The 22,933-nt window shown below is 40.4% G+C and overlaps 2 protein-coding genes across 3 annotated transcripts; both read right to left on the bottom strand.

Moving 5' to 3' along the window:
* Nucleotides 1–4,332: 4,332 nt before the first annotated feature.
* LOC115753849 (pollen receptor-like kinase 1) lies at nt 4,333–7,324 on the bottom strand. Its single transcript, XM_030692676.2, has 3 exons — nt 6,467–7,324; nt 5,561–6,172; nt 4,333–5,327 (listed from the first exon to the last, which is right to left on the bottom strand). Exons 1-3 carry the CDS (start codon nt 7,128–7,130, stop codon nt 4,645–4,647), a joined length of 1,959 nt encoding a protein of 652 aa, XP_030548536.1. The 5' UTR covers nt 7,131–7,324; the 3' UTR covers nt 4,333–4,644.
* Nucleotides 7,325–8,696: 1,372 nt separating this feature from the next.
* LOC115753848 (tRNA pseudouridine synthase A) lies at nt 8,697–17,509 on the bottom strand. 2 transcript variants are annotated; one of them, XM_030692673.2, is made up of 9 exons: nt 17,186–17,509; nt 16,974–17,079; nt 15,117–15,298; nt 14,440–14,585; nt 11,478–11,569; nt 10,998–11,344; nt 9,708–9,771; nt 9,476–9,538; nt 8,697–9,220 (listed from the first exon to the last, which is right to left on the bottom strand). In XM_030692673.2, the coding sequence occupies exons 1-9, from the start codon at nt 17,386–17,388 to the stop codon at nt 9,026–9,028; spliced, it is 1,398 nt and encodes a 465-aa protein (XP_030548533.1). In that variant the 5' UTR covers nt 17,389–17,509; the 3' UTR covers nt 8,697–9,025. The 2 variants fall into 2 exon arrangements, with proteins under 2 accessions (XP_030548533.1, XP_030548535.1); XM_030692675.2 differs by having other exon boundaries at nt 15,117–15,314; nt 17,186–17,330.
* Nucleotides 17,510–22,933: the final 5,424 nt, after the last annotated feature.

Below are 22,933 nucleotides of genomic sequence, written 5' to 3'. Positions count from 1 at the left end.
AAATTCATCTAAATTTAAGAAATTGAATCCACTATGTAGATATCACTAATGACGAGACTAAGGCTAGTTTGGTTGTCTAGATTTCTAGAAAGGATATGACTGGAAATGGTAGGATATAAAATCCGAGGATTTTGTTATATATAATATCCATTGTTTTGTGAATCGTAATAATAAATCTCAATATTTTCACATCATATCCTATTCATGTTTAGTATAAATGGCATATCAATGTAAATGAACCTAAAATTTGCACGAACGGAGATGGTAAAAATATCTCACGACACTCTTACCAACTTCACTTTTATTTGCTTATTTTTTATTATTTTTTCCTCTCCTTTTTTACTTCTTTTTTTCCCCTTCCATTGTTCTATAATAAAAATCTATTAAATAGTAAACTATATTAATACCTAAAATGCTAAAGTACATAAATATATAATAAATATAAATACTAAATATATATTTATGATATTTAATTTATATTACAAGATAGAAAGAAATTCAAATATACATATAAAAATAGGAATAAAAAAAGAAAGTTTTGTTTTTTTTTTTCGTTTGCTTTGAGTTTTTTATATTAGAATTCAAATATTATGTTAATTTTATTAATTTAAGAATTTCATTATTCGAGAAAAATAAATTTTATATTATGAATAGTAGAAATTTTATCCACATTTATCCCACCTTTCCCGTAGCATCATTTTATATGGGGTAGATCTCTCTTATATTTGACTTTATTTGATTTTGAGCAGGTATCAAAACACAGGATATGATAGGTTTTAAGGATTATGAAACATAGTCTAAAATGCTATGTCAGATTTGAAACCTCTCAAACGTCCTGGACCTGACGTGCTCCACGCTAAATTTTTTCAAAGTCAGTGAGACGTGGTTCTGTTTGTGCGACTGTTAGAGACAATTCTTGTGACTAGACAGATTCCTCAATATCTTAATGATTCCTTAACGGTCCTGAAGAAAAGACTTAGACCTGTTATAAATTAACATCAATGGTCACTACCAAGCTAGTTTCAAGCAAGGGAGACGTAATCGTGACAATTTGATTTTTGTCAAAGAGATTTCTCACATGGTGCAGCATACTAAGAGGATAATGGGTTTTATTTTTCTATCAAAATGATCTAAAATAACAAAATTATGATGGACTTGGGATGGAACTTCATCAGAAGAACCTTGATGTCCTTTAACTTCTTGGATAATTGGGTGGATTTGATTATGAATGATATTTTATCTGCATAAACTACAATGGGATAATGACACACATAGTCCTTGAATTTTGGTTCATTATACAATGTGGTCCTTACAATTTAAATTTGCTCAATATGGTCCATAAACTATAGCCTAATGTGCAATGTCATCCATGGACTTTTGATTTGTTTAATATGGTTCTTGAACTTTCGGTACATGTTCAATTTAGTCATTGAATTGGAGGAAAATATTCAATATTGTCCTTGAATTTGAATTAATAGAAGGCCAATGTGGAACATTTTTTAGGGGTGTGCAAACGGGACCGGACCGGCCCGGACCGGCGGGGTTGGTCCGGTCCTTGAGGTGGATGGTCCGGTCCCCGGTCCCAATAAATGGGACCGGTGGATCAGGCGTCTGGTCCTCGGGTTTCTTGTATTGGGACCGGACCGGCCCGGCCCGGACCGGACCATCAATAATATATAATTATTTATATATAAATATATATAATTGCAAAAAAAAATTGAAAACAAAACAGAATAACAAAAGTCCCCTGCCCATTTTTTTCCCAACCTTGCACGGTTGCACTCTCCTCCTCAAGACTCTCTTTTTAATTTTATTTTCCATCTTGTTTTTGGTCATCTTTTCTCTCTACGGGCTTTTTTTAGTGCAGTTGGTGATGTTTTTATCATGTAATGGCTGGATTTGGTATTGAATTCGAACATTTTGGTCAAGTTCGTCGATCATAAAAGTCATAGTGAGTCGCTATGTTTTTACCATGACATAGTTTATTAAGTTGACTAGATTTTCAATAGTTAGCGGTCCTACTGGGTCGGGACCGAGACCGGACCGGGACCGACCCAGATCGGGACCGCCGGTCTCGGTCCGGTCCTTGGTCCTGAAAATATGGGGACCGGGACTACGGTCCGGTCCCCTGTTCCATGCCGGGATCGGATCGGCCCGGACCATGCACACCCCTAACATTTTTCATACAGTCCAGAGACTAAATTGAACATGTACTAAAAGTCCAAGGCCACATCGAACAAATTTAATGTTCAAGGATTGCATTGCATATTGAGCTAAAGTTCAAGGACCATTTGCATCATTTACCCAAATACAATTCTCCTCAATGGGAGCATGACGGAAACTTTTTGTCCTAGTCGAGATATAGAACAATGGGACGCTATCTCCCCTTACAATTTCTGTACTCTGCACGGAAGTTTTCAGTCCATTGATTGGAGAAGTATGTCGTCCTGGACGTTGGAGAGCTTCAAAAGGAGGCCCATCCTTCTCTCATCTGTTTTTCTGCAGATGGCTTATTTCTTTTTGGAGAAGTTTCTTAGGCTGGATGTGAATCTGTGATAAAACATTCTAAACCTATCTTCCACTGCTCCAGGACAAAAGGTGAACTTTGCTGAATCTGGAGTTTCCTTCTCAAAGAAATGTGTTCACGATTGTAACAAGTATGCAGGGTTATTTTGGATAAGCGCAATGAATGATCGTCGCGAAGTATCTCGGCTTTCCTCTACATGTGGGAAGACTTGATGTAACAGATTTTAACTTTGTCATTGAGATGGAAAGAAACAAACTTCCAGGATGTAAATCAGGCATGTTATCTCCTGCTGGTTAATCTGTGTTTAACTTGTGACTGAATCTATACCTGGTTATCATATAAAATTAACAAAAAAAAAAATTGTTAGTTCGAACTCATAACATTCTGTATGAGATGAAAAAGGATTTTCTTGTCGGATTCTTCATACGCAGAAAGAAATTTCACCTTGTCGGATAAGGTCACCAAGGGTAAGGATGAGGGTAGTCTTGGCCTCACTAAGGCCCTGGCTAGGAACATGGCCCTCCTTGGAGAATTTCCATGGAGAGTCCGTAGAGATAAAGCGAAATGGAGGAATAGGTTAGAAAGAAGGACATAGCTAATGCAAATGTGAAGAGAGTCTGAGAGGTCCTGGGAAAAATGTTGGAACAAGGTGATGAAGTCTTACGAAATGACTGAGACATATCCTACTGAAAAGTGGCAGTAGTCCTTTTGGACAATTGGACAGCGCCAACTTCTGCTCTTAATGTTTCACCGGGACCTCAACTCACAGGTTAAGGATTGTTTGATCAACCCTGGGGCTCGGAACTTCTCAATCTTCCCGGTGATTTACCTCGACATGTATTCAAGCGATCAGGGGAATTCCAATAAGTCTAAAGGGAGGTAACGAGGTCAAACTCTGTTGGAACTTCTCCAACACTGGCAACAACAGCCTCTGTTCTTCGTACTAAATTGTGGTGGATTTAGTTCACGGAATGTGCAAGATGTGTATCCCTTATGTGATATTCATGGTGACAGGATAATTCATGAGCTAAGATATTGTCCCTAAGGGAGTGGATCGGGCGAATGAGAGAACTAAAACTTGGTACAATAGGCCTAAAATTTATTGAAGTACTACTTTTTGATGGGATTGTGGGTTCTCTGTATGTATAGGAAGGTTGATTTTAATAATAATCCTAAGCAGGGGAACAATATGCTACATTGAGAAAGATTAAACAATACTGAAAGAAGTCCAGATCAGGAGCTCAATGGCAAACTCCACAAGCTGGCTGGTTCGAATTAATTCTGAACGAGCGGTGGAGGAGAGCACTAGAGTCGTTGAGATGGTGGCATAATGAGGGATGATCAAGGGGAATGGGTGAAGGGTTGGACTAGCCATTTAGGAAAAACTTCTGCATTTGCTGCAGAACTGTGGGTTATTAAGAAAGGATACCTATTGCTTTGGATTTAAACAAAACCCGTTAGAGATTGAATCTGATGCCAGTAATTTGGTATATGCCTTGAAGAATACTAGTGTTGACATCCCTAGCTGGAACACAATCATGAAAGAACCCAGGGACATGTTAGCTGCATTGTAGCAGGTGAAAGATTTTGCATGTGTCGGGGACGCAAAATCATTGTGCAGACAAGTTAGCAAAGGTGGGATTGACGGCATCTATGATATAGCTACTTTGGATTGTATTCCTTCCGATTTACAAACACTGGTTGTACTGGATAAGCAAAGAGCTTGGTCCTAGGAGACTCGGACTAGTTGTTGGCCTTGGTTCGTTCTTTGTTATTTCGAGTGTTTTATATGACCATGTTTCTGCTGGAAAAATGAAAAATCTACAGTAATAGCATTCTCTTGTTGTTGCCTGAGTTGAGTTGAACAAAAAAGAAAAGATTACAGCAAGTGTTCTGATCAGTTCGGACCGCGTTTAAACAAATCAATCGACCAACCCCACCTTGATTATGATCCACAGCGAGTTTTGCCCCCTTACAAATGAATAAATTTTGCCGAAAGGTACAAAATCAGCCACCCTCCTAGCTAGTATCAACTTGTAGAACACTTAAATTGCGTTTTCTTTTCCCTCCTCTAAAATGTCAGATCCCTTGTTGAACTCCAAGTCCTACGAGTTGCTTCAGATGGGGATAGTGTAACTGATTTCATCAGATAGCCCCCTCGACGATCGAACATCGCTTTCGCTTGCGTAAGAAGAGTAGAATTCGTCGTCAGTGTCCTTCTCTCTCACCTCCTCGATCTTCTCCACAACCTCCTTCATGTCCCACCTCTTCTCGACGTCGCCCTCACAGCACCGCAAGCCAATCTTCAGGAGCCTGAGCATCTCGCCCTCGCTTCCACTCTTGGCCCTCATCTCCTTGTCGAACACCTCAGCGGGCCACTGATCAGCTTCCCCAGCAACCAACCTGACCCACGTCGCCAAGTCATCCTGATCGCTCCCCTGTTGACCCTGCTGCAGGAAGTTCGCAGGGAACTTTCCTGTCAGGATCTCCAGGATCAGGATTCCGAGGCTCCAGATGTCGGTCTTCTTCGTGATGCGCTTGTTCTGAAGGTATTCGGGCGACTTGTAGGCAACCATGAGGTCCTGAGCGTTTTCCTGATTGATCACCGGGATGAGGCCGTAGTCGGTGACAAGTGGCTCGAAGGATTCGGTGAGGAGGACATTGGAGGACTTGAGGTGACCATGCGGGGCAATGAGGCTGGGGAGTTCATTGTACAGATAGGCAAGTCCTTTGGCCACTCCCTTAACAACCTTCAGCCTCGTCGGCCAGTCAAGAGCGGGCTTGCCTCGAGCATGATTACCTGTAATTAATGAAGCAGGCAGCGTAAATTCCGTGCCCATGAAGCATCCCAATTATTATGACTCTTTTTCATACTGAAATCAAATCAGTATGCACTCAGACTTAATCAAAGTGGAGCCGACATATGTTGAATGGCAACCTATTTCATAAATAGCCTAACCGGACACAGTTAAAGCAGAGATAAACACCAAGTGAACCTATGAAAAAACAAGTGCCTCGTACCAATGAACTTACTGTGTAGATAAACAGCCAAGCTTCCGTTCTCGACATAATCGGAGACCAAGAGCTTCTCTTCCTTTCTGTAGTAGTAAGCCACAAGGGGAAGCAAGTTGGGGTGTCTCAGCCTGCCCAGCCTCCTCATGTGCTCCTGGAACTCCTCTCTGCCAACATTATTCATTTGCCGGAACCTCTTGACCACCATGGCGGGCCCAGTAAACAGGGCTGCTTTGTAAGATGACCCAAAGCACCCGCTTCCCAATATCTCTGCCGACGCTTTCAGCAAGTCCTGCAGGTCGAACTTCTCCCGGTCCTCCCTGACGAATGACAGCTTGAAGTTCTCGGCCTTCTTGCCGTTACTGGAGTGGTCGGGCGAGCCGTGCCTGAAATGGCCTTCTTCCTTGAAGCTCGCCTTCTTCTGCAGGTTGGAAGGTGGAGGGGCCTCGATCGATTGTGAGGTATGGCTCTGCCTTCGCAGGCACAAGATCAGCAAGATAAGGGTGATCAGGAAGAGTACACCGGCCACAATCGCAAAAATCATCATGGTGGTGGAACTCGAGCTGCTCTTTTTTTCTGGTGATGATGCTGGAGTACACGGACTTAACGGTCCTCCGCACAATCCTTTATTGCCTGTCAGACGATATGTTTTTAGGATTTTCCTCAAAAAATTGGTTAGAACAAGCACTTTGTTTTTCTCTTGTCTGAAGGAAACTCTTCATAGTTATGTCGAAGAATATAATGATCTAATGGTTGTTTTCCATATGGAAGAATTGACGAGCTGCATAATAATGAGTCTGTATGATCAAGATGTATTCTTAAGAAATTTTCTGTCCTAGCTGATTGGAGCATTTTGAAGATGCTTAAGCATGAGAGCTCAATTAATCTGTCGCAGTAACTGGGGCCTTTTCGCGGTGTAGAACTTACCTGAAAATGAGCTAGAGTTCATGTTAGCAAGGCTTGCTGGGATTGGACCGTCCAGTTGGTTGTTCGATACGTTCAAAAGCAAGAGATCGTGCTGCTCAAATTCCGGGACCTGTCCCGTGAATTGGTTCCCTTCGAGGCTCAGCTCCAAAAGCCTTGGCAATTGCGTCAATGACGACGGTATGGCACCCTTGAACTGGTTTCCCGCTAAATGCAGCTTCTTCAAATACGACATACCCTCGAAGGCATTGGCGGGGATCTCCCCTGAGAAACGGTTGTACGACAGGAACAAGGATTTCAGGGCCTCGAGCTTCTTGATCTCGGGCATCGGGCCATCAAAGTTGTTGTTCATAAAGCTCAAAGTCCTCAAAGACGGCAACCCCAGCAGGGTGTTCACGTCAATCTCACCCTCGAGCCCCATATTCTCAAGCTGCAGCCCCCAGACGCTGCCGTTCGTGCAAAGGACGCCGATCCAATTCGCCTGGTCACCGATGCAAGGGGAGCCGCCATTCCAATTGGCCAATGCATTCTTCTCATCATCCAGAGAGCTCTTGAACTTGAGGAGGACATCGGCTTCGGAGGAGGCACTGAAGGTGGTCGCCGCTCCATCAAGCAATAGGACAACAAACAAGAGTGCCAAAGACGTTGCTCGAGCTTGGGGAGCCATGATCGACGATGGTACAGCTATGCACACTCGTCGTCGGGCCGCCGCATGCAGCGCCCTTTCGAAGGGGCCAGGCTGCAATAGAGGAGGTTCTATTGGGGGGTGGGTTAGAGAAAGGGCTTGGAAGGGAGGCAGGCAATATTGGATGGACAATACACAAGCAAAAGCAAGCACCCTCGAGAGAGAGAATGCCAAGAATAGGAGATGAAGACAATGTGGGAGGGAGAGGGAGAGAGAGAGAAAGGAAGGGGAGGCAAAGAACAAATTAAGGAGGTTGTTTGATGTCTCACTTTTTGCATGAGCTGGACAAAATGCTGTCCGCTAGGAGAGATCTTAGGCTGGCCTCTAAGTTGGAAAGACAAATTTGGCAAAAGATCACTCTTCATCTAGTTATTACAGTTGGCAGGATAATTTTGCTTATCTGTGGCGTAGTAGTGATAAGAAGAAACTAACCCTGGTGTTTGTGAGCTCAAATTGGTCAATTACCATATAGGAACTCCCCCTTTGATAACATAATACTGGTTCTTGGGCCTTGACCAAGTTGAGAGACTACTTGATAATGTGCCATGCAACTGAAATTGCCTAAGGAATTATCTTGTATCAGGAGTAATCTAGGGGTGATTTGATCTTTGAAATACCCCATAGATACGTCACATGGTATGACGAGGAAAATATAAATGATATCGTCGTGATGGGAGCATTGGCGTTCACTGACCAAACTTTTCTTTTTTATATTGTCTTGTCGCCACAAACTGGACAATTTTGTTTCCATTCTTAATATAACCAAAACAACCTTTAATACTTAAAAAGCCCAGAATGCCCTCAATAAAAATAGGCAACGAAGTTGGCCACGCCTTCGCAACTCCAAATACGGAATTCGTTATAGTCCCTCCTGTAATCCTCCTACCGCCCCGTGAAATATATATATATCTGGGATTTTTAGTTGGGTTGTGTGCGTATCTTTCGAATTTTTATTTTTTGGCTTCAAGATGGTGTTTGGATCCCAATTTACTTACCTTTTCTGGCCAACTTTAGTTGCCCATTCAAATTGAGGGCATGTTAGACTTTTCAATTAATAGAGTGTTTTAGCCGGATTGAGAGTGGAAATGAAATCGCTTCCACAAAAATTCACGGGTAGTGGACAGACACTTTTGTTACATGATGAAGAAACCAACGATTGAGTAAGAGAACACACGAATCAAGTCTCAGGTTGTTTCATCCTTGGTTTCTTTCTTCAAGTATGGTGAATTCCTTCGTATTCAGTTCCAGACTGTGAACGAATCGAGATTGAGTTGCTTTGCCTCTTGGTTTTGCATCGACCAAGCAGGAACATTATAAATAAATGTAAGGTAGCTAGGCTTGGTGGTGTTATTAGGGTGGCTCAGTGCATGAAGCTCCTGCCCGTGTGCGGTCCGGTTAAAAGGTAAGACTGCGTACATTAGACCCAAATTCGTTCCGACCCTGAGTATGTCAAGAGGCTAAAATAATGCATTGTTAATTTAGAGAAACATGCATACTCCTGAGAATTTCATCATAACAAAAGTAATTACAAGTCTTTTTCGCCACCAATTGAAAACATCACTTTAACGCTTTTATTAACACCAAAACTTGTAAGTAAATAAATAAGAGGACTTCTTCCAAGGATGGTGCGGCTTTTGCGGATCTCTAGTAAAGTCATATATATCCCAACTATCTAAAAATAGATCAATTTCTCTGATGGTTCCCACATGACTTGTTCCCTTCGTCGACAACCCTATCAAGCATTACAATTTGATAGGATGAAAACTGGCAAATATCTGCCCGCAACTGCAGAGAATGCAGGGAAAATGGAAGAGGAAAAATGACTGTTTATATCAAGAATAATTTGGCTGTTCCATGACACAACACGGATATCAAGTTCAAGATCCCTTCTTAATGAGGCAAGTGGCCGGATTGAAATCTGTGTACCCGACATCAACGAGACACAGGCCATCAGGAGGAGCTGGAGGAGCAGTCGCACGTCTACATGTCGAATCCATCAGCTTCATCAACACATCCTGCTCTGAACCTGCCGCTGCTTCTCTTATTGATGTTGCTACAAGAACCCGAACCATCTGCACAATGATCAACCACCGCAAGAGGTTTTCAAGGCTGAAACTAACAGCAGATCAAACTGACACAATTACAGAAGTGAATCTTAAAATTCCGAAGGTTAAACAATCATGACGGTTTACATCTTTTATCAAATTCCATAGGAGAAACCTATAGAACAGAACACAAATGCTGCAAAGGACTGCTGACAGAGTAAAACTGAATTGACGTGCCCATGCTCTCACAAGCAGTATTTTCTCAATAGACACGAAAAGTACCTTCCGAAGGAATCGATTAGCAACCAGCTCAATGCACATAACATTTCTTCCTCCTTGGTGATCCTAGTTTAACATAAAAGAGAGTGCTATTAGCCATAAAACTGAAGAGCAAAAAAAACGTACTGCATCTTTCAACCAGCCCAAAGCCAAAAATACATGAACCGGATTGATAGTTGACCAAGCATTGAAGTGAATAAGAATAACGAAATATTGAAGAAGGCAAAATACTCACCGCGCCTTTTAATCTGGCCAAAGAAGCACGAGCATGATACAGGAAACATTCTGTTGGTGGGCCACTGAAACAGGAAATTTTCCGTAAGGCACAAAAGCATAAGTCCCTCATGCAAGGTTACAGCAGCAAAATGCCAGAGCAAGGATCCTAAAAGCACCGAGAAACCCGCCGATGCATAGTCACAATTCAGTTAGCAGTCTTTCCAAGGAAATCAAACAATAAGCATGTACACCAGCATCCAAACATAGATATCCACTATCCGAATGAGCTCTTTACCAACCGTACACTACCACTTTTGATATCTGGTTCTATTATATTTCTCAAGTTCTCTAACAACTCCGGCTCACAACTGATGAGACTCGCCATTGTATACTTGGCATCTTCCTCACAGATTTGCAAGTTAATAGTTAGATCTGCCCACCCATGTATCTCTTCAAGAGGTATCTGTCTTGGCTCCAATTTTTCTCTTGCTTGGCTACAGATTCTTAGACACGAATTAGATTTTGCACAACTACCTTGAATGGATGAACATCACTTTCCCCTGTGCATGAATTGTGATTAATTAAAACCTTCTCATCTATTAATGTTCAAGACTGCTTAATATTTCTTGAAAACACGAACCAGTTAATTTAACCAAACATAATATGCACCTGAAAATAGGAAATTGGCTCTGGTTTTAGAGTGACTCCTCCAAGAGGTATTGATTAGATGTCTAGAAAAGAAAAAGGTTTTCACTTTCAAAAAAGTGAACAATGTACATTGGCTCAATGAACCGATATTAAAGTGACAATTCTAAGACATCCTCAAAACAAGCCTCTCATAATACACAAGAAATCGATAAAAGTAGTATGGTGAAAGAAGTAACATTCAAACATCAATATGATCGTCATATCAGGCTCATTGCTTGCTAGATGTTTTATTGGGCAACAAATTAGAACAGCACATGTTGTGATCTTTTCCTTCAATTGCTTCCTAAGAGCCATTCCTAATCTCAAGAAAAAATCACCATGTGAGCACAATGCTCAAAGCCTACAATACAAGCAACAATCGGATTTAAAGAATATGAACAATCACGAATCAAGAGAAAAATAAGATGCAGGTTCCCTCTATAATCTGAAAAAAAAGATTTAACGAAAGACATAATTATTGCTCATCTATACAGGAAGACTCAACAGTTTAGAATGACTAAAAAATATATTTGGAAACAAATCATTTAGACTGCAAATATCTACAGCACTAAACTATAAATCAAGAAAAGCACTAGTAGTATCTTGAGGCTTGAAAACTTACATATTTCTTGAAGCCTTTGTATCTCGAGCAAACATCTTGTATGACAGTAATTTCCCTTCTAGAAGCTGCAAAAATTGATTCACCCGACTAACTTCAAAGCTCACTTGTTTATTTCCAGCTTCATAATCATCATCCTCGTCAGATAAGATAAAACTCTGAAGATCCTCATTACCAATATCATTACCAAATCCCTTGCTTCTGCATGCACTATTAGCTTTTGAACATATTTTGTCAACATTCTTCCTAGTCCCCTCGCTTAGCTCCCCATTTTCTCCATCATTGAAAGGAAATATGTACAAATAGCGCCTCCACTTTGCAGAGAAATTGGGATGGAATGAACGAGATACCTACACTGACCTTCCATATCAGTGTTTTACGCGAATTAATAGTATAAAGATCTCCCCAGCAAAACGAAATGAGTTAATTCTTTGGGGAGAATCCAGAAGCTTTTGTTGCTACAAGTAATTAGCAAATCATTACCTCAGAAACAGATACTGCCCTGAGTCTCCTTGGTGCTGCAGTATTAACGGCGAGTTCAATATGTTGAGGTTCAACATCCTTTCTCCATGTATCTGGACATGTGTAACCAAAAACAATTGCTTAGTAGGTACACCTAAAAATATGGAATAAAAGTAACATCATGGATGACAAGTGTCTCAAAGGTTTTATTTGCTCATCCATGAGCCACCAAACTCACTGATCCAGTTGTAGGACTTACTTGAAAACAAGGTAGTTAAAAAAACCTTATTTTATCTAAGATCATTGGAGTGTTCATAAAATCGTGTTGTACTATTGAATTGCAAGATCGTAAGATATTATAAATTATAAATGCCATATGAATGATAAAATTTGTCTGTAAATATCTGGCTTGTGTAGTTTCAAAGTGTATACGCTAACTATAAATTTATCAGCCCCACACCCGAAGAAGTCAAACTTTCAATGTTATTTATCAAATTCTTAATTTAATATTTAAAAGTGGTCTCAGTTACTTGATTGTCCACTGAATAGTAGGTTCTGTTAATCCAACATGAAATAAAATATACTATTTTGTGAACCCTGAATTCCTCTATTCCGCATGGCCCCTGTTGTGAAAGAATTTTAGTGCGCTTGACGCATTAAACTAAAGCTCTTCGCCACTTGGACGAATACTTCATCCCGCAAAGACTATTTGGAAGTCAGTCAATGTGCCTTGTTTTAAGATCAATGCAAAGCGCTCATTTTCACATATTCGGCCTTGCTAGTTCAAGTGATGTATTAGGCTGAAGATTAGTTGCACCTTAGAGTCCAGCGAGCTCAGATTTTTAGGTAAACTTGTGAGGCCTCTACCAACTGTTCTGAAAGTTTAAAGCATTTGTGTTTGCATTTAAACAAAAGCAAAAAGGTCCTACCAAAATTTCAAATACTATTTGAATTTCAAAAAACTGTCACAAATTCATAAGTAAATCTACATGTCAACACTCAAGTGTATTAAAAGTTTCAGGAGTTCCAAATTTAGAAAAGAAAGGTCAATGTCTGTGAAATATGAAATATAAAATTAAAGTCAATCCAAACAGGCCCTTAAGCTATTATAGGAAGAAGTGGTCTAACATTTAAAACACTTCCACACTCCCCCTCACGCGTATGGTGGATGCCCGAGACTAAACCATAGGAATATATAATAGGGGAGACACATAGGGGCTTGAAAGATTTAAACTCAAGATCTCCCGCTCTGTTACCATGTCAAATTTTGTAGGACCACTATCAGCTGTTCTAAAAATTAAAATATCTAATGTAGGCATGGTTAATATTTAAATACTTCAAGAAGTTCAACCCTAGTCTAAGTGCAATTTAAAAATGAGCTTACAAGGTAACTCAGTTTTTACTAAAAATATCTCACAATTTTGCGAGTCAAAATGCAACTTTTCACTACTTTGATTGAAGGCTAGAGTTTTTGGCAATCTCAGACAGATCAATAAATCCTGTCAAGAATAGGCGAGACCAAATGTGACATTATGTAGAGCAACATTGGGAAGTCTCCATCTACGATATTATTTAGGTGATGACCAGTCTAATCAAACTTTTGTTTTCTTTTTCAGGTTTTTTTTTAATGTAATTTTCTTTTCAGGTTTACAAGTCATAAAATTCCTCTTATGGGCACCAGGGGGTTGTAAACCATTTACTATCTAAGAGAAAAGACCCAAAAATTTCAGCAAGTAGACAGCCCAAAGAACAGCTCCTACAAAACCAACAAAGATCTAGTGGTCAAGTACTTATCTTTCACAGCACACGAGGACCTTTCCGCATCATTTAAAGTGCTTACATGGAATAACAAAGAAGGCATCAAAACCAAACAACTTTGTTGACCTAAGCTAATCACCTATAAGCTGTATGCTCCATCTTCACTAAGCTTGCGGGTAACCCAAATCCACAACCCTCCAAAACACCCACCCCACCTTCCCTCCTCCTCTCCCCCCCCCCCACTTCCCTTTTCCCTTCCTCTTTCCTCCTCCTCCTCCTCTCCCAAGACAACAAAATAATTGAAATATATGGCTCTCCTTTGATAAAGAGAGGGTTCTCACAGATCAAGATAACATCTGTGAACAAAGCACTTTCAAGCATACAGCAATTACAAGGTATCAACTATATAGAGCCATACAAGGATCATTAGCAAATCCAGCAAATCCAGCATTCTTCCTTCACTATTCAGGTTTATGTTGATTTTCCTTAGTAATAAAAAAGGGAGGTTCTTTAGGTGGCTATTCTCTTTACAATTGGGGTTGACTTAGTATTAAGGAACAGTTTTAAGGGCATGGATTAGAGGCAGCATATAAGCTCGTTTTTTAACCACCAAGTGCAAGCAGTATTATGTTTGCTTGGACTTGTGTCTGACATATTCAACGAGGATTGCGAGGCATCTCATAGGTCCAAGATAGAAACTGTCACTACAGTAATTATAATGTTTCTTATGATCCTTCAGAGGTTAATTTCACTTCTATAAGTAATTAAATAGGATTCACTTGGCTGAGATCCTACTTCAAAGGGGAGTCATGAGATATTACTATCGCAAGGTTGAAAAGGCAACTCTGATGTAGCCAACCAAGAATCCATTTTCCAACATGCAATCTCCAAGTTGATTTTTCTATCCTATCTGACTTTGCGATTTCCTGATTTATAAAGCTATGAACAACAAGAAATAATGGGAGGGTCCAATGTGAACCTGTTTTAAAGTCCCCCTCTCATTGCCTACAAACTAAATATTTTAAATTCTTGGAAATGAGAAGAATACCTTTCATTAAAACTGCCCTAATTAATGCAGCAGGAAGCAGATAAAGTTTGTCATGGTTGATATCCTTTTCAAGAATGTAAAAATGAAGTCATTTTAAAGGAAGTCACTAATAAATTAGGACCTGTTTAATCAGATAGCTACAGAGGAGAACTTCAATGAGAATGAATTATAACATACAGAATGAACAGACTTGCCCCAAAGCCGTTACTCCTTTATCGGTCCGCCCAGCAACCACAGCACAGCCCTCCACAGGCAAGGACTTGTCCTTTAGGAGCTTAGCTTTCTTCTCATCCACAAACTCCCCAAGAGATTTTTCTATTGAGCTGTCCAAATTAATAGTTCATATGCATAGATCATGTCAGAGTTTGAACCAAAGGTTCAAGTCAAGTTCCACGACTAAGAGGGGAATATAGATGCCAGGATTTTAGGCATAGAAAAAAGGAGAGAAAATTTGCAGCATATGGCTTCACTTTTTCTTAGTTTGGTGAGTGGATGTTAGTAAGTACATGTGAGTGTCCACAAGTGTGCTTTTACTCTCCCTCATGGTGAGTGGTTGGTTGCCCATTAGCATATTCAACCTCTCAAAAGACACTTTAGAACTGGGTCCACATGTTGCAGTGGAGGACTATTACTCAAAGCTTCAAGTCAGCCCCAAAGTTAGAAACTGAAGAGTTGTCATGAGCGGGATATAGATTACAATGTTCATACAAACGACAAATATAAGGAAGATAAGAAACATCAGAAAAAGGAAAGCACGGCATTTATGTAAACCAAATACAACATAATCCACAGGATAACACATTGAGGGTAGACTTAGAACGCTCGAGGTAGAAGCAGAAGGTGAAACAACTTACCCCTGGACGGTGTTTAAGCCACGCTGCTTTTGCCAACCATCAAAAGAACCACCATGATAAGAAAGGACAATCTTATATGTTCTTCTTTCCCATCTTCCAGACCTATTCCCTCCTGGAAGACTCTCTAGTCCAGACTTCTCGCAAGCCTCTGGAATTTTGGTATTATCATGAACAAGAGATCTCTGACGAGAAAATTCCCTATATTTAGTACAGTAATCGAGACATTACACTGCCAATTACAATTAATCAACTAACACCACCAAAAACTTGCATTAACAAATTTCCACACAGAGAATTTAGATTCTTGGTCCAGCTTATTCTATACAGTTTGGGCAACAATCACGTCTTCCAACAACTTTTCGAACAGACACCCTAATGCATATCATTTTGGAGATTGCATCTAGAAAACTGATGCAACTTATTTAGTCTCAATAATACATCCTCTAGAAGTTTATATTTTACCTAAGATGAACACATACATTAACCCCACTCCTAGTCCTTGTTCCTACAATGAGTAAGAACAAGGAGAGGGTTGGGAGCGGAAAGAATACCTCGCCGTCCATTGCTCCTACTCATTGTTCCTGGTGTTAGACATGATTGCAAAGAGAATAGAATCATTTGCATCAAAGCCACACAAAATCATAAAATCAGCAACTATGAGGATATGCACAATATGGTTCGAATGCATAGAATATTCCTTTAAAATTCGTATTAAACTAAGACACCTCAAAATAATCCCAAGGAGCATCGCATGCTTCTGAATTCGAGTAAGTGCTGACTTCAAATATCTAATTGTTCAATTCTTTTACTAACAGAATGCATGTCAACTAGCTGGAGAATGAGTCGTAGTAGCTATTGTTCGCACCCTGGGTTTTGAAGATCTTCATTTAGAAAAGTAAAAAAAAAAAAGGTAAACAAAAAAGGGAGGGGGAGACATCAGTACATTGAAGATAATAAAACTATATGGTGTCTTCTTTCAGTAAGCCATCAAATAGGACCCTAAACTCAAATGAATGGAGATAAGCATTTGATGGCTCTAAAACCAAAAACTCTATCAGAATAAAAAAATGGAGTCCCCTGAATCACGAGTTAAATTGATTCATAGTCCTTCATTACAAAAATAACAATACCCAAATTTAGTAGAATAGCTATGGTGAATGGCTGATTGGGGAAACAAAGGAAAAAAAGAACAGGGATTGACTCAACGTAACGGATCCTTTCGCTAATATATAACGCCATGTGTTGACTTCTGGAGATAAACAAGTTGTGAGAAATTAAAAAAAAAAAAAAAAGACGCATGGAAGTTTGTGATATGAGAGAATAGTAACGACAAAAGGTTATATACTTCATTGTTCTTGCATCAAAATATAAGTGAAGACCGAATATCTGTGTTAATTCTTTCAGACGGGAATCGTAGGTTCTTTGGCATCGTTAAGCTTTCTGTCATTATAACGAGAACACAAAACTTGACAGATTGTGAATTGATTGAACAGGATGGCTTTGGTCGAGTTTTGGCCTCAGCCCACTCATCAGACAGGTAATAATTGTCTGACATTGTTCGGGAGGGTAAAACCATAATTGGCGAAATGCTTGAATCCAATCGCTGCTCATGAGAGAAACATTGCCAAAACAGAACGCCTGGATTCTTTATCCAGAAATCAAGGTATAAACACTGAATTTGACACTGCTCAAAACAAATTCCACGGAAACACCGAACTACTCCTCCCAGGAAGAAGACAAGAATAGCAAAAACATCCCCCCACCCCCAATGTAACAACATCAAAAGCCGGTCCGGCAGTTAGATTATAACTGAGATCAGAATCAGAAAGGAATTAATTACTAACATTAAACTATCACCTCAGTCCCGAACAACTCGGAAAGCGATAACCGCCCATTGATGACACTGGAGAAGAAATCCTGGACGTCTTGCCAGGGCCTGTCGTACATGAACTGGAAGCTCTCCCTGCGAGAAACAGGAGGGGGAAACACCACCAATCATCCCCGCAAGAGAGAATCCACGACGGGCAGCAGGATCTAGGAACGAGAGGGTCGGGAGCGGGAAAGAATACCTCGCCGTCCATCGATCGTATCTGGAGGGAAGGACGTGGTCGTAGTGAACGTAGACCTTCCCTTCACCGGCCTCCGGCTCTCCGCCTATCATCGAGAGGGTCGGAGACGCTAAGCGATTGCGGGGGGTCGCGATGCCTCGGAAGCGTTTCGGGACAGAGTTCGCGAGGGAAGCTCGATTACCTCGAAATGAAGCAGTCAGCATTCATTCACGCTTCCCCGGATTTTGGAGTGACGGGTGGTGAAAAGTGAAGCGCTCGCGAGTAGCCAACCGGGTTCGGGCGTCGACGTCGGGCCGTGGCCCAACAAGGCGGGTGCCTTTTTTTTTTTTTTTAACCCTCACTACTCAGAAAAAGGATGCCATATGCTTTGATCCCAAATTTCAAATCAGGGACACCAAGTATTCTCAATTTTTTCAAATAAAAGCACAAAAAATTTTTTTGAATAAAAGTTTAAAGTAGCATGACAGATTTGAAGTAGCCATGTCTGTTTTAAATAAGGGACTCCTATATTGGCCGATTAAGGACATTTTCGTCAAAATGCAAATTCAACTTAATTATATTAAATTAAAAATTAAGAAAACTAATAGTTAAAAAAAAAAAATCAGAGGCAGCTTGGGTCTATGGCTACCGCAGCACACCCCTGGCTCCTCTCCTATCTGTATTTCTTTTTCTTTTTTTAACTTTGAGCTTTTTTAATAGAAAAAATAGAAAAAGGGAAATTTAAAGAAAAAGATCAAAAAGTAAAGAACGAAAAAGGGTGCCCTTACCTGCCGTTGAGGTCAAGCTTTTTTTTTAGACTCATATAACTACCTTAGCTCTTATTTAAAATAATATCCACTATAAGTCCTTATTTGAAGAAAAAGATGGCACTTGACGTCTTCACTTGAAGCAATGTTCACTTCATATCTTTATTTGAAAAAAATGAAGGCACTTCAAATCTTTATTTAAAATTTTCCTCTCAATGTTTTAAAGCAATCACTTATGGGGGAAAAGTTTCAAATAAAAATTTGAAATAAAGCTTTCTTCTAGTTTAGAATGAATATTATTTTGAATAAGAGTCGAAGTAGACAAATTAGTCAAAAATAAGGGTATGAACCGGTCGTCCATCCAAATCTTCGCGGCGGTTTCTTTTGGCGATCGAAACATGCACAATTTTTCCAAATATAGTAAAAACAAAATGAGTAAAATCCTAAAAATCAAAAACCCCAAGTTGAATTTTGTTCTCTGAGAACCAAGTCCGTCTAAGACTAAACCGGGTCCGTCGACTCGAAGCAACCCTAAACTTTGAGTCCGTCGGCATCATTTCCGTTCAATGGCGAACTCTTAAAAGGCACTACCTCGTGAGCTGTTGGGATACACATAACATGCATAGGCAAATAAAACATATAAAATACGCAGCGGAAATAAATAAAAACTTATACATGTATCTCTAGAGGCGTAGTTCGTGCGTTTCAATCGAAAATCATATGCAACGAAGGGGTTTAACGGATTATCTCTTGAAGCGTGCTTGAAACGAAACAGATTTAGATGTTCTTCGATCCGAGCCCCACAAGTGTCGGGCCTCTAGTTCAGACACACCACCAATCGCAACGTCAAACGGAAGAACGAACTCGTGAGAATCACCACTTGAATTGTGCTAGCAATATTGTGGAATCAATTCTCACAACTCTAAAAAATTTCTGGTCTTTCGTATGAAAAGTGAGAGAGTATTTTTAATCTCTCTTTTACCTCTTCACACGCACACGCGAGAATACTCTTTTTCTCAAAACAACCCACTAGAATGGCACACACACTAAGAGCGTAAAAACTGTTTTTACGCTCGCGCACGAAGAGAAAAACGGAAAAACCATTTGCACGGCACACACGATCCGATCGTGTGTGCAACGTGCACTACGTCCCACGGTCAACAACTATTTGTTGACCGTGTGAGACGTGCACATGGCCAGCAAATGTGCTGGCCATGTGTTACATGCACACAATTTTTGTTTGTTTATTTATTATTATTAAAAATCAATATAAATTTGATATATCATACATATATATATATATATATATATATAAAGACAAAAACAATGTATATAAATATATATATACTAGCATGGGTGCAATTTCGGGCACATCAATATGTGTCGATTTAGGACGTGCGTATGCATCATATGCACATAGCCCATGACCAAAAATAAAAAATTAAATTAAATCATATTTAATCTAATTTCAGTCCGACTAATTCAATAGTCGTGATTGCAAACATATTTGCAATATCATCTTTTCGTTCAATGTCATCATGAATTTGTTATGGTGTGTGACATTCCTAGGTTCATCACCGAGCTAGTAGTAAGACATGCACTAACACATTAGAACATCCAAGAGAATTAATTGTCCCGATCAATCTCAAGGTCCTACAAGCCACGAGTGACATCTAGCAATATGTCATGGCTATCTAGACAGCGTGAATGTTTTAAGAACATAATGAACTTGTCGCCTTTGACTACGGTGTAATTCAATCCCTCTGTCTTACTATATCCCGATCGAACAAAGACCATGGAATATTTGTCAAGTCACCGATTCGATCATATGCACAAATTTAATCAACATACATTCAAACGAGACATGAACATTTCATTCTCGGTTATAACCTCGGCCGAGGATTTCAATGCATTGTCATAATTAAATTGCATAGGATATCATACCTTGCATGTGACAAGGAGACAGATTCCATTTTGCGCACACGTGTGACTTCGTATGTGCATGAACTGTGACCATCAAGTACAGAGATGGATCGATGAACCGTCAATATGCGTCCTCGTGAACCATAGCCATCCAACACACAAGTCAACATTGTGCCTCGGGTCTAAGGATTATTTACACAAGATCAAAGCATGAACAATTAGACATTGACCATGCTAAAAGCTTCCATGTCGCTAATCGTTCAACGCGTGTCACGTTCAGTGAACTTGTCCTGTACAAGCACCTGTGTTCTAGCTCGGGCATCGCAATACCCAATGACTTGTGACTCGTCATTCCTTTAAGTATCCAATACTTAATTATGAAGTCAAGAACACACCGATCTCAACAGGATCATTGATATCCTTTCAATGATCCATTGATCGAGAACATTTTAAAGATTCGGTTTAATTGTGAACCCGTCACACATATTCTTAACGTCTTAAGAATAGGTCCAATCACAACCGATCTCATGGAATTTATTCATATAAGTAAATAATTGGACAAATGAATAAATACGTCTTTGCCATTAATTAAATAAGAAATTGAAAATACAACCGAAATCCCTAACATGTAACTATTACATAGTTGCTTTAGGGCATATCTCTAACATGAGCGTCCTCTACTTCCCTTTTTTTGATCGGGGTGCAGCTCATCCTTTAGAAGGCGATTGCAAACATGACGATCAGATGCGGGCATAACATTGGATACCGGACCGGTGGCAATGCCGGGAGTGATGCTTGTTTGGTCGAATTTGCAGGTGCCTTCCTATTTGTTTAGTGTGAATCGAATGCATACAAGCTGCATTTTCCAGTGGCAAGTCGTATCCAGCACGCATTTTCTAATGGGATTTGCTGTCGTCGCGGGCCCCGGTGTCGGTCGTAGTCCCTCTTTGACTATTTTCTTTTGGGCGAATTGATGAAATATTTTACTATTTTCCTTTTGATTTTTCTGGTATATGTTTTGTCATTAACAATCTATGCACTCTTTCAATGTGCACGCAACAAGGAATTTCGTCGAGAGGCCACAAACAGCATCTTCATCGATGCGGAGTGATGTTAAAAGGAAATAAAATAGTATGCATAACTCTGGACAAACGGACATTGCTGCAAATGTGAGGACATAGCCTTGCGATGTACGGATTTATACAAAAAAAAAAATGGCCTTAAGCAAATGTCAATTTAGAATCGTTTAAAGATGCTACTTTGTGTTACACTACTTGTCAAATGCACGACAATCCGTATCGCTGGATTGATTGAATGTCGGTCATAACTTGTGACGGACCGATGCTCCTTACAGGAATGCTTGTTATGCCGTGCCATATTGATTGGAATTACACGTCTTAACAGTTACCGTTGCCGAAGAAATGGAACAATGCCTGGTCCCTCCAAAAGAGCACCAACCGTTTAATGTACTATGCATCAAATGTCTAGTATACTATGCATCAACTATCTAGTGTACCAAGTTAAGTGGCCATTAATAACTGGAGCACGTGTGGTTTTCTGTGCATGCAAGTTGTTTGGGTGTTATAGTTGTTTGCCTTGGTTGTCGTGGATGTTGAGTCAAGTCGAGTGTTGCATTACATGTGATCCAGTGCGTGGTAAGCTTGCATGTGATTATGATATATTGCTAGGTTGTGCCTTTTCCTATGATAGCTAGAGCGTGGCCCGGACCGCCCACTTTTGATCCGTTATCGACCGCCGTTGCTTGTGGAGGTTGCCCTGAGCGAATCAACGCTCTAGCCAAGCTTAGACATTGACTTACCGAGATTTATTTTTCACACCATTGTTATTGACACATTTTCAAGATCGAAGTAATGGAGCGACCCTCTGTCAGGTTTGCAATTCCTATTCACTAGTCATTCGATATTGAATACCATCCTGTTCCAGGTCGGGATAGGATCTTGGATAGTCATGTGATGACATTGTGGGTAGAGGAGGGGTTGGGGTACCTAGTGCCCCACCGCTTCGCAACCCGGCATGTACATCGGGGTGACTTTCTCTATGGCCCGATCTCGGGATTCAAAGGGCCTTCAACTACGGCCCATAGATTCCATGCTTGTGACCTAATGAATGTCGATATGCCCGGCGAAGAAGTAGTGGACCCGACTTAGACTCGGATTGCGATATGGTGACACCGTCGGACTTCCGCTTTGAAGTAGTTATAGGAGAGGTGACTTTTTGGAGGACCCGTAGTTGTAGACATCGAGGGTGATGTAGCCCCTCTTTTGGAGTAGATATGACTTTAACCCCGCCTGCACCCGCCTATCTTTTTGTTGGTCTTAGGAAGGCGCCCCGAAATATGAGGTTATATATGTATAGCTATATAGGGTTAGAGATTATTTGCTAATGGAATGAAATCTTTGCCGTTGAACCGTTGTTGAATATTCCGCTTTACTATCCCCGCCTATTGTATGGTCTAGGAGTAAATCATTTCCGCATGTGCTTAATAAGAAGATAAAAACAAATTGGTCGATAACGTGCCTAGGACGTTATCCTTTATGACATGAGGCATTTAGGTAGGGATATTGCGTGCCCCGAGGATCGAGGCGTCACATCATCGACCCATAAACTTTAACTACGCATGCAAATGAGATTTATTCCCAGACAACACATCAAGGCGGGGATAGTAACGCAGGATACACGACAACGGTTCAACAACAAAAGATTTCATTTCATTAACGTATACTCAATAACCCTACGTAGCTAGTAAATTAAACAACTCCATACTTCGGGACGGCTCCTTAAGATCGGCAAAAAGATAGGTAAGTCGAGTAAGGGTTAACTTAATATCTACTATAAAAGAGGGCCTACATCACCCTCGACATCCACATCCAAACGTCTCTAAAAAGGTACCACCCACAACTACTCGGGAGTTGTAACTAGGCGGTGTCACCGTATTGCAATCCGAGTCTAAGTCGGGTCCACTACTTCTCCGTCAGGCATATCGACATCCATAAGGTCTTAGGCATGGAATCTAGGGGCCGTAGTTGGTGGCCATTCGAATCTCGAGATCGAGCAGCAA

This window comes from Rhodamnia argentea, chromosome 4, assembly GCF_020921035.1.
Source record: "Rhodamnia argentea isolate NSW1041297 chromosome 4, ASM2092103v1, whole genome shotgun sequence".
NCBI lineage: Eukaryota > Viridiplantae > Streptophyta > Magnoliopsida > Myrtales > Myrtaceae > Rhodamnia > Rhodamnia argentea.
Note: the sequence above shows the minus strand (reverse complement) of the source record. Positions and strands in the feature narration are given on the sequence as shown.